This window comes from Pygocentrus nattereri, chromosome 4 (genome assembly GCF_015220715.1).
Source record: "Pygocentrus nattereri isolate fPygNat1 chromosome 4, fPygNat1.pri, whole genome shotgun sequence".
Lineage (NCBI taxonomy): Eukaryota > Metazoa > Chordata > Actinopteri > Characiformes > Serrasalmidae > Pygocentrus > Pygocentrus nattereri.
In genome coordinates, this window is record NC_051214.1 from 5,513,056 (window position 1) to 5,525,051 (window position 11,996).

General features: G+C 40.9%; 1 protein-coding gene across 1 annotated transcript in view; it reads left to right on the forward strand.

Moving 5' to 3' along the window:
• The first annotated feature begins 1,149 nt into the window (after window positions 1–1,149).
• Window positions 1,150–11,996, forward strand: part of LOC108444155 (protein tyrosine phosphatase non-receptor type 14) — a 50,203-nt gene continuing 39,356 nt past the window's right edge. The window contains exons 1-2 of the mRNA XM_037537579.1: window positions 1,150–1,338; window positions 8,700–8,869. Coding sequence (XP_037393476.1) covers window positions 1,165–1,338; window positions 8,700–8,869 — 344 coding nt within the window. The 5' untranslated portion in view covers window positions 1,150–1,164. The remainder of the gene's footprint in view (window positions 1,339–8,699; window positions 8,870–11,996) is intronic.

An 11,996-nucleotide genomic window follows, 5' to 3' on the forward strand; every position in this document is an offset into this window, starting at 1 on the left:
AACTGTATGAGAGAGAGAGAGGGGGAGAGAGAGAAAGAGACAGAGGGAGGGAGAAAGAGAGAGAGAGAGGGAGAAAGAGAGAGAGAGGGAAAGAGGGAGAGAGAGAGGGAAAGAGGGAGAAAGAGAGAGAGATAAAGACAGAGAGGGAGAAAGAGAGGGAGAGAGAAAAAGAGAGAGAGGGAGAAAGAGAGAGAGCGCAAGGGAGAGAGAGAGAGAGGGGGAAAGGGAGAAAGAGAGAGAGATAAAGAGAGACAGGGAGAAAGAGAGACAGAGCGAGGGAGAGAGAGATGGAGAGGGAGAAAGAGAGAGAGCGCAAGGGAGAGAGAGAGAGAGAGACAGAGAGAGAGAGACAGAGAGAGAGAGAGTGTGTGTGTGTGTGTGTGTGTGTGTGAGAGAGAGAGAGATTTTGCTGAAGTCTTGTTGAAGAGTTTGGTGAAAATTCTAACTTGCCAGTTTTCTGTCCTCTTACCTCAAATTTAGTTCATCTGCTCTGCCAAGACCTGCTTGTCTGAAGTTTTCCTCTGGAGTTTTTCTCCGGAGCTACGCGGCTAATGTAGCTCATGCGCTTCAGTTAGCAGTGTGTAAACTTAATCACGGCACATGTGTTCAAAACCCTTTCAGAGCTCTACAACACATTCTTACGTGGTTTCTGACACTGTAAAACAAACTAAAACACACAAAATTCAGACTTTTGGCTGACCGCTGCTAATGTTTTAGCAAGATGTGGCCACACTGTGTGTCAGCTGATTTTGTGAAGTGTTGCTTTTCAGTTTTACTCAGTGTTTTGTCCCATTTTTCAGTCTGCGTTCTTGGTTTGCTGGATCTGAACAAAGCCCAGTCTAAATAAGACTTTCCCACAGCCTGGGTATTAAGCCTAAGACTAGATTTGTCTGGCAAACCTACTTTAGGACATATGGCACTTCCCTAATATAACAGTTTTTCTCCTCCTCTGTCTCCTTACAGCTCCCAGGATTCCGTTTCCTGTCTGCCCATCAGCTTCCTCTCGGAATGGGACTGCACCTTCCCACGATGCACTTCTTCAGTGGGGGGTTAAGCCATCCCCAGGTGGGGCAGGTGGCCTAGTCCCCCCCCCCCGCACCCCCCCCCCCCACCCCGTCCCATGACCTTTTGACCCCCGAGACCCCTGTCTGACCTTGCCCAGCCATGCCGTTCGGACTGAAGCTCCGCCGCACGAAGCGCTACAACGTCCTGAGTAAGAACTACTTCGTGACGCGGATCCGTCTGCTGGACAACAATGTGATCGAGTGCACGCTGTCTGTGGAGAGCACCGGCCAGGAGTGCCTGGAGGCGGTGGCCCAGCGCCTTGAACTGCGCGAGGTAACACACCACATTACGTTGCAGTGCATGCTGGGGGTTGTAGTGCAGCGCATTGGGAAACAGGCTAAGGATAGGACTGTTGTGTTTGGCGCATGGTGTTCAGCGTGTACTGATGCTGGTAGAGCCGTTCAGTTGTGCTGAGTTTGATGCGAGTGCTGACCTACAGGCCGGTTTTCCTCGGGCTTCATCCGATTTCAGTTCCCGGCTGTTTTGGAGGCTGTGCTGTGTAAAGAGTCTCGCTAAAGCACTGTGTGTTTTATGGTTAGTGTTAGCGCCTTTGATCATGACACATCGTTCAGGGCTGAGTGAGCATTGAGGATCAAGTTCAGGATTTCAGCACTGTTGAAACTTTGTAGACTGTTGGCCTTTGTGTGTGTGTGTGTGTGTGCGCGTGATTGTTTACATTCTTTGTTGGGACAAAAACGCTCTGACTTTCTTGTAAAACCAGAGTCAATTAAATGGCCCTGTTTTCTAAAGTTTTTTCCATGTCCCATTGTTTTAAACATATTCTTACATATTGGTATGTATGGATCATTCTGCCAAAGTGGCCCAAAGTCACTTTAAACTCTCTTTTTAACTGACTTGGACTTTAGACTAAAATCCTTTTGCCGAGTGACCCTACGTCTTAATTTATTTTATAAAAGCAAATGGTTGTAAAAAAATTCTGTGTTGTCGGAACATTACCGAAACCAGAACTCACAAAACACTAGCCTGTACATGGGTAGCAAACACGGCTTTAAACAGTTGAAAACAAATAAAATCATTATTTTTCATTAAAGCATGAAAAGTTACTTAATTGCAGAAAACGTGTTTTGGGAGTGACAATTCTACATACGGTGTATCTGATTTTAGAACACATTTACTTCCAAACAATGGGATCTAACTGCTCACCATGTGGCCATGAGGGACAGGGATGCAGCCTCAATTCCTGCTCAAAATTGCAGGGGTGTGGCTAAAACAAGGCTCCGCCCACAGATTAAAAGTCTTTAGGCAGTGACATGAAAATGTGGGACAGCATTTTTATTATTATTATTATATTTTAGGTATCTTGTTCAATACATTTGTATGAATTAATTTTTACATTGTTTATTAACAAAAATAATAGAAAAAAATGTTAATTATTATTTTCTTAAATGTAATTTTAGGGGTTAGGTTTTGGAACAGAAACCCAAGAGAAAGTACCCTATAAATGACTATTTTGTATATATGTAGCCGATTACTTTTGTATATATGTAGCCGATCTTTTTAATGCCTTGGATTTAAGCAGCTCAAAACAAAGTCCTTGTAAATATCTATACGCAACATATTATTATTACAAATAGGTACATATATATGACCCCAGGTCCCGACAAGGTAGAAAAACGAACGTGCATGTGTGTGTGAATTCCTCAAGTGTATTCTCACCTTGTTGTAAAATTTCTCAGCTCCTCTGAATGTCGTAAATCTGAAGGGACCCTCTTGCCCCCCAACACACACACACACACACACACACGGCATCATGGATCCCTTGAACTCCCAATGCCCCTCTCACCTGCACGTACACCCTGAAACCCTAGCCAAATAGTTTTTAGAGCTTATTGAAGTAATAATTGCTTTATGTTCTTGATATCTGTGTAATGTGATTGGTTTGCTCCACTGAAAAGTAAACATTTTCATGTGATTGATCCCAGAGGGGTCCACCTCCATCAGAAGGTGCCCCCCGGTTGGTCCAAGAGCTGTTTATGATCTGAAATCCTGGTACTTGGCCTGCCCTGGAGCAGGTTAGGCATGCAGCATATCTAGGGTCGGGTCAAACTACACATAAAGCTCCGATATTTGAGAAAGTGTTTTAAAATAAGATACTTTTTTGCATTAAAAGGATTACTGTAAAAACTCCATACAGTCTATATATGGAAACCACACAGCAAAAGCAATTTATTTTGAATTTGCTGGTTTTCTGATGTCACAAAAAACATACTTTAGATATGTACGCCCATTCAGTTAGCAGGAGTTTAGCCACGCCCATTCACATTGAAGTTATAAGAGGTGTTTCAACCTGGACTGCTTGTTAAATGAAGCACACTTCAGGGCAGCCAATCGGAACACATTACATTAACATAATTGGCTCTTAAGGGCACAGGCTGTTTATTTAAGGGACCTGTTTATTAAGCAAGCTGGGAATTGACATGTATAACTAAATCATGGCTTATTTCATGAAGAAAACCATACAGTTATCATAAGATACGTGGAAAATGTAGGATATGGGCCCTGCCTTAGCAAGAACTTCTGAGAACTGCTGCTTTGTAAGAGACATGCCCTACAAAACTTGGGCATGTATTGCAAATAGCAAACAAACAAGGAAAAAAAATCGACTCATGCTACTGCATTGCTGCTTGTTTGGCTCTTTATGCTGAAATGTGTTGCCTCTTAGCACATTTGTTCCAGTCTGTCTTTCTGAGCCCATCAGCAGCAGGGTGATGGGAAAGCCGCCAATGGCTGATGGGGGCCAGCCCTTGATCACCTGGACCATCCCGTAAGAGTCCAAGCTCAGTTTAGTGGAGAGAGCTGAAAATATTCCTCCCTCCACTGCTGTAATGATGACGGCTGTTGCACGAGGCCTTTGGGAACAGTTTTCTGGCAGCAGTGAACGGCTAGCAGGAGCTACTGTACATACAGGCTGCTTTATGTCTGCTGTGAGTGCCAAGAAGTGATTATTTTGCTAAGAGAAGCTGATTATTCCCACAGATACTGTTTGCTGTGGGTGGAATTTTACTCACGGCTTAACTGGCATTAGCCTGCCTCAGAAAGTAGCTAACGTTGCTAACTGTAACGTGGGCGAGCGATGAAGAAGCAGACACATATGCGAAGAGAAGCGAGATTTATTGGGGGCAAATCTATTCTCAGAGTCTAGACAGTCCAGGGTCAGAGAGCCAACATGGATAGATTGCGGGACAGACATGACAAACAGGAATACAAATTAAACACACAACGGAGGCCGGAAGAATGACGCTAAACACTATAAAACACAACAAAACAAACACTACAAAACACCAGGCAAATCAAACAATTCCAACAAAGACCAGCGAGAGATTAGGGAAGACACAGGGCTTAAATACAGGGACAGGTAACGTGACAGGTGGTTAACAAGAGAAGGGGGTAACAGGTGAAAACAATCAAGGGCAGGGTCTGGAAACAAGGGGGCAGGACCGGGAAGGAAGCAAAACAAAAGCACATGGACCGGACCAAAACCAAAACAAGTGATAGTTTTCTAGTCCCACAACTGGGGAAATTCCACCTCTGCATTTAACCCATCCGTGAAGTGAAACGCCACATACACACTAGTGAACACACACACATACTAGGGGGCAGTGAGCAAGAGTTAGCTAAGCTGTCTGTGGCTTTGTGTTAGCGAACACAGGGCAGTGCACCCTCATTAGCTCCTGTTGGTGCTCTTGAACAATGAAACCATGAAGCTTAACCTTTGGTATTGGTACTGAATGCGTGGTTCCGGTTTGCTAGTACCAAAGATGTCTGTTCTTTCTTTAGTAAAAAAAGCCTTTTGTATTAGAGTGGTATACACTAAGCAAAACGAGATAAAATGGCAATAAAATCACAAATCGTAGTTATTATGATGGCTGTCTCAAAAGATGGCGAGGCGAACTAACACTAGAACCATAAGTTCTGTTGGTTCCCATTAGGTCAAATCTAGGAAGCAAGGCAGTTTGGCTACTTTAGCCTTCTTCTTTAGTTGTGTAAACTTAGCAAAAATGAGTTAATGGTAATTGTCTGTGGCAATTAATTTGTCAGCCAAAATTTTATGATTAAGGAACCAGCCCTGTGACCGGAAGGTCACCAGTTCGATCCCCTTGGCTGACAGTCCATGACTGAAGTACCCTTGAGCAAGACGCCTAACTCCCAAATGCTCCCTGGGTGCCGTGGATAGGGCTGCCCACCGCTCCGGGCAAGTGTGCTCACTGCCCCCTAGTGTGTGTGTTCACTATTGTGCATGTATGTGGGTGCTTCACTGCACGGATGGGTTAAATGCAGAGGTCTAATTCCACATTGTAGAGCTTATATTATTATAGCTTATAAGACAAGCAGAGCTTATATTCTCTTCAGTGAGTGAAAACCTTCAGGTTTGCTAACAATGCTAATGACATTAGAGTTGGCTACTAGTATTAGCACTAGGCTCTAAACTTGTAGAAACTATAAACTAGAAGTTAGACCTTTTGTTCTTTCCTCATGTTAACATAACATATCTCAACGTATGAATTGCTGCTTGCTTTTTGTTTAGATTTATTCACCTCAACCCTGCAATGTAATATCGCTGTTGTTGGAGCAAAACCTCGTATCTCCATTTTTGACCTTTTTCAGGTTTTGACACAGTTTGAAAATGTCTGTTGTCCTTTACATTGCATGTAACTTTGCTGGTGATTGGACCCAAAGAAACAGCCCAAAATGACTTGGAAAAAAGTCTGGTTCCATTGACTTACACTAAAAGTAAAGCGTGTTTTTTCCTTCTCCTGTAAAGTTACCATTTTGGCGATACGAGGTTCACAGAACAGTCATATGAGTGTTTTTTAACACAAGTCTGGCACGGAATTTATGAATTTTGTTAAGTTTATGATGTATTCAACCAAAGCAAATATATTTATTTTTCATTACACATGCTGCTTAAAGGCCTTTGCTAATGAAATGTTGTTGTTCAGCTGCAGTTTTTATGGCTTGAATAAACAAGCAAAGCTTCTGAATACTAAATAGAGAAATGAATGCATGTGTAATGAACAAGCACTCAAATATTCGTAGTATAGTCACACCTGTATGTTTTTATACTCTGTGAACTGTTTTAAACAGCAAAAATGACACTGTCAGCATATGTTTGAAATCATTTATTAATAACGACAGTAATATATTACTGCATGTGAACTGTATGATTCGTTTGTGTGAGTTTGTGTAATTATATCGAGAAGATAATTGCGATTGTGCGTTGGTCTGTCATTGTCTAAACGTCAGTTGTCGGCGAGCCTGTCAGCTGAGTCGACTCTACCTGCAGGCTGTGGCCGTGACTACTGAGCGACGGTGCTTCTGTTTTTTGTTTGTTTCTTTGTGTGTGCAGTGAGTTTGTGTGTGGGTGTGTGTGTGTGTGTTTGTGTTTGATCATATCAGTGAAATTAAACATGAAATGGTGTCATTAATCTTATGTGTGTTGACATGTGGCACAGGTCTTTCCTGCGGGTATCACACACACACACACACACACACGCACCCATGCCCTGCCCACAACCGCATTCTTTTATAGCAACTGCTGCTAGGTTGGACAAACATTAAGGAACGTCCCATTCAACCTTAATGAAACTTAAGGATGTTGGTTAAAATTTGTGTTTATATTCAAAGTGTGCTGTTTGGTCTAGACCACAGCAGAAGACGACACATTGAGTGTGTTTACATGCACTTGAGTAATCAGATAATGTGAAAACTCCAGCTCTATATGAGTCAGACAGTAATCAGATTTCTGCCTTGCCAGTAACTGACCAGTAAACTCACAGAAGAAGACATGACGTAACGTAAACTTCATGCCGCAACATTTTTATGAATGTTATGAAAATATGAACACACATCATCTAGAAGATGAAGAAATATTCCAATCCTTCATTTCATCACGCATATCGTTGGTTTGTGTGTTGCTCCAAAAGTGTTTTGCTGCGTCTTGCGGCGACGCTGCCCACTTATTTCCGGTACCGCTGTCTGTTTTCGCACGTGCTCAGATTGAGATATACGAAAGAAATCAGAGTAAGAGTCCACATGCACTGAGAAATCTATCTGATTAGTGAGCTAAAATCCAGCCTCTTTATCAGAGTTCTTCATCCGATTTCTAGACCTTACCTTTACGTGAGCATTTGAATGATCTTATACCGGCAGAAATCTGATTCTGATCGGGTTATTGAGTGCATGCAGATGCACTCACTGCTGTATTTTAGTTTGTTTAGCATGAACACTGATTTATTTAACACTGAACCAAAATATGTAAACAAAAGTTATGCAACTGATTCATAGTATTCCAGGCAGGAGAGCACATTTTTTTGAGAATACTCAGTTCACAGCTAATTTGTAAAGCATATTTGCCAATATATTAGAGTAAATTTTCTTGATTTTATTTGATTTGTTGCAGCATTGACAACAAATGAAAGCTGAAATCTGGTTGGTTTCGATTTCCCGCTGTTCTTCAGCCTTGTGCAAAATCCACAGCTCTCTGTTCTGTAATTTCCACCAAATGAATAAACTGGAAAACGTCCACGTTTTGCCCCAAATCAAGCACTGGTTTGAATTAATACAGTTCAGAAGGCGGTGATTTATGAGGAGACGTGTGTCAGCAATGCTGTTTATTGGCACACACTGTTCAGAATCAGTGAGCAGTATGAATTCCAAGTGTATGACAGCCTCCTCATTAGTAATATCCACAAATCTCAGATGTGTCACCCCATACTGGTGACGTCCCAGACACGCCCTCCCAACAGGAGCAAACACGTCTGGTTTGAGGCCAGCGTGGGATGTTGCACAAGTTGTTTGTTGTGTTGTGTTGCCCTTCACCAGGTAGTGACTCCACTGTACTGGATCTATGGAGCTGGACTAGATGAGAATCATTCTATCTAGTTGGTTCAAACACATTAAAGACTTTTAACTGACCTGGAATTCAGACTCAAATCCTTTTAAAGACCTTTATTATGTTAATTTTATTTGGGGAAAAAAAAAGATTCCATTACGTCATTGCCAAAACAGTCATAACACTACCAATACTGCCCCCAGTGTTTCAGTAGTGACTGTTACGGTGGTGACAATTTCAGCTCATTTTAAGCAGAACTCAGAACAGTAGCCACTACACGACCAGCAAACACAGCTTTGAACATTATTAGAACGATAGAGCGTTTACACGTGTGCTTTGGTAGTGATCATTCTTGATGATTTTCAGACTTTGGGACACAATGTTGGAAAACAATGGGGTCTATCTGCTCACCATGTGGCCATGAGGGGCAGGAATGCAAACCCACTTCCTGCTCTAAAAGGCAGGGGCATAGCTAAAATAAGGCTCCGCCTACTGACCAAAACTAGAGTTGGGGTTCTAGAAATAGAAAGTACCCTATAAATGAGGATTCTGAGTGTATTTAGCTTATTATTAACTCTATTAATGCTTTGGGTTTATATAGATCAGAACATAATCCCTGTTAATATCTGAGGCGTCAATGCTTTGACAGGTATGGATGGACGGTTGGGTGGTGGGTGAAACCTGTATTGATGGATGGATGATAAAAGCGTGATCAATGTAAGGTTGTTGCAGTGCTGGTGGTTCACCTCTCTCTCTCTCTCTCTCTCTCTCTCTCATTCAGACGCATTATTTCGGGCTGTGGTTCCATTCTAAAACTCAGGTGCCGCGATGGGTGGAGCTGGAGAAGCCCCTGAAGAAGCAGCTGGATAAGTTTGGGAACGAGCCGCTGCTGTTCTTCGGGGTGATGTTCTACGTTCCCAGTGTCTGCAGACTCGAGCAGGAGGCCACCAGGTGTGTGTGTGTGTGTGTGTGTGTGTGTGTGTGTGTGTGTTAGAACTCATGCTAGTTATTCTTAGGCTTTCTCAGGTCTTCAGCTCTGCTCATCATCAAACATTTCTTCATTCTTTGCAGCCTCCAACTAATTATGTGAGAGTTTTAGAGTAATAGCGTCATACTAGAATCATTTACACACGGATCTGCGCAGAAACCGGCTTCCCATTATTAACAATAACTGTGATTGCAGTATTTTGAACTGAATGCATGAATGTGTGTGTGTGTGTGTGTGTGTGGTTTGGCCTTTCATCTATATGGCCCATCTGTGCAGTATGTTTTCTTCCTCTGTAGAAGGCCATACTCCCTGAATCCCCTCCCTCTTTCTCTCTCCCTCTCTCTGTCTATCTCTGTCTTTTTCTCTATTTCTTTTTCTCCCTTTCTCTCTTTTTCTCTGTCTCTTTCTCCCCCCCCCCTTTCTTTGCTCCCCACTCTCTCTTTCTCTCTCTCTCTCTCTCTCTGTGTCTGTGGTGTCTGTCTTTCTGTCTCTTTCTGTGTATCGCTCTCTCTCTCCCTCTCTCTCTCTGCCCTGTCTGTCTGTATGTCTCTGTATTTAAGTTTACTGTGCAGTAGAAGTTTACAGTATGAGTTCGCTGCTCTGTGAGTTACAGTAAAACAGTCTTTTGTGCTCATTCTGTGTATTTATGTTTAATGTGCTGGAGTGTGTGTGTGTGTGTGTGTGTGTGTGTGTGTGTGTGTGTGTGTGTGCGTGTATGCTTGTGCATATGCGTGGGTGTGTGTGTACGTGTGTGTGTATATGCATGTGTATATACATGTGTGTATGTATACATGTGTGTGTGTACGTGTGTGTGTGTGTGTGTGTGTATGTGTGTGAGTGTGTACATGTGTGTGTGTATGTGTGTGTGTACGTGTGTGTGTGTGTGCGTGCGTGTGTGAGGTTTCTCCTGTCAGTGTGAGAAGTCAAATACCGGACAGGATTCACATTCACTGGCTTTAAGAGTCTGAATCACTGAGTCTCAGGTTAAACAGAGGTTAAGGCCCAGTTACAACTCAGCGGTTCATTTACTGTTTAATGTGGAGCGATTCAGTCCAGCTCAGTCATTCAGTAACCAAATTAACCGAGAAAATGGCGTGTGATCACAGCCTGGAGCTTTGGTCTGGGATACAGCGGGGTCGTTCTACAGAAATGTCCATTTTTGGGTCCCTAGCATTTACAGGCATATTACACTTGAAAAACATGGAATCAAAACAATAAGTTATTTGAACAATTACACCTTCTTGAGTCAGCAGTGTAGCAGTATTGGTTTTTAAATCATTTATCACCACCGAAGAGCTCGTCCTCACAGTCATGTGTAAAGGGTGAGGCCATATTTTGAGGTAATAAACGTCTTTTTCTGCTATTTTAACAGCAGTAGTCTATACATGACTATGGAATGTAGTATTAAAATAACATAATGGAATCTAATGGCAAATAAATATGATAAAATATATATTGAAAGTTGTGGTCCCCAGGAGTCATGTCACTGGTGTTACTGCGAAACAGCAAATCTCTTGCTTTGAATTAAAAGTCACACTGATGACATCACTTCCTTTTACCTGTTTTCCGAAGATCTATAAAAAAAAAAGGACATGATGAGTCCACTGTGTCTTTTCATTTAGTGGACGTTTTCTCATTTAGCTCATGATTTCATATGAAGCTTCAGCGGATGTCACTGGTGTGACCTGCTTTATTCTTAGTAAATTGTGGAAAAATAGAATATAAATTGATTGAATGACATATTTTAGTGGATATTCCATGATGGACAACATGTGGTTGTGTGCATCATTCATTAAAAATGTGTCACTGGTGTTAACCCTATGTGTAACACCAATGACGATCAGTGACACCAGTGACACCTATGGAGAGATGTTTCTGTCAAATGGCCCAGCACAAGATCAGGACTAAATATACTGTCTTTCTGCTACAACAAATCACTTTTGTTTTAAACCGTATGAGACGTGATATAATCTGTTCAAAAGTTTGTGATGTTTTCAGTAATAAGTATAAAGCAGTTTTCTTGCAGAACAGTATATAAAATCACTGTCATGTGTTAATCCTGTGCAATTTCACAGCTTCCAGTTAGTGATAATACACTACAAAGTTATGAATACAAACGAGGACGTTAGATTTAGAGCCTAGAGTGAGAAATAGAGCTGTAGGAGATTCTACAATGATGAGGAAACTGTGGAACGTTAAGGGATAAACTTAATGTACAGAATTCATCATATTCCAGAAGTGGAGATCAGAACTCAAAGCAGATAACTGAAAAAAAGGTCATGTAAACAAATAAGCAGCATGTTTTTTATCATTAAGTAACTTCTTCCCAGAATTCTTGAAATATTGAATAAGGTATATAAAAATATCTTTAGGAGAATCATTTGTAATGAAAAATTCACATTATGTGCTATTATTACATATAAAATAATTCATATGGCAAGTTCACTTTCTCTATTTCTGGCAGCATTATGTCAGAATCTTGATGTAACATCTTGAAATAATTACTTTTTTCCACAAACATTTTTGAGCTAATATTCCAAAAATAATGACTAGATTTTCTCAAAATTTTGACCTAATTTTACAAAATAATGACTTTATTTCCTCAAAATTCTGACCTAGTATTCCAAAAATAATGACTAGATTTCCTCATATTTTACCTAATAAACCAAAATAATGACTATATGTCCTTAAGATTTTGACTAAATTTTACAAAATAACGACTATATTTCCTAAAAATTCTGACCTACAATTCCAAAATAATGACTTTATTTCCTCAGAATTCTGACCTAATATTTAAAAATTATCAGTATATTTCCTCAAAATTCTGACCTAATATTCCAAAAATAATGACTAGATTTTCTCAAAATTTTGACCTAATTTTACAAAATAATGACTTTATTTCCTCAAAATTCTGACCTAATATTCCAAAAATAATGACTAGATTTTCTCAAAATTTTGACCTAATATTCTAAAATAATGACTATATCTTCTCAAATTTTGACCTAATAAACCAAAATAATGACTATATTTCCTACAGGAAACATATACATAGCAGTAGACTGAAGACACAATACACTACATTTTTTTACT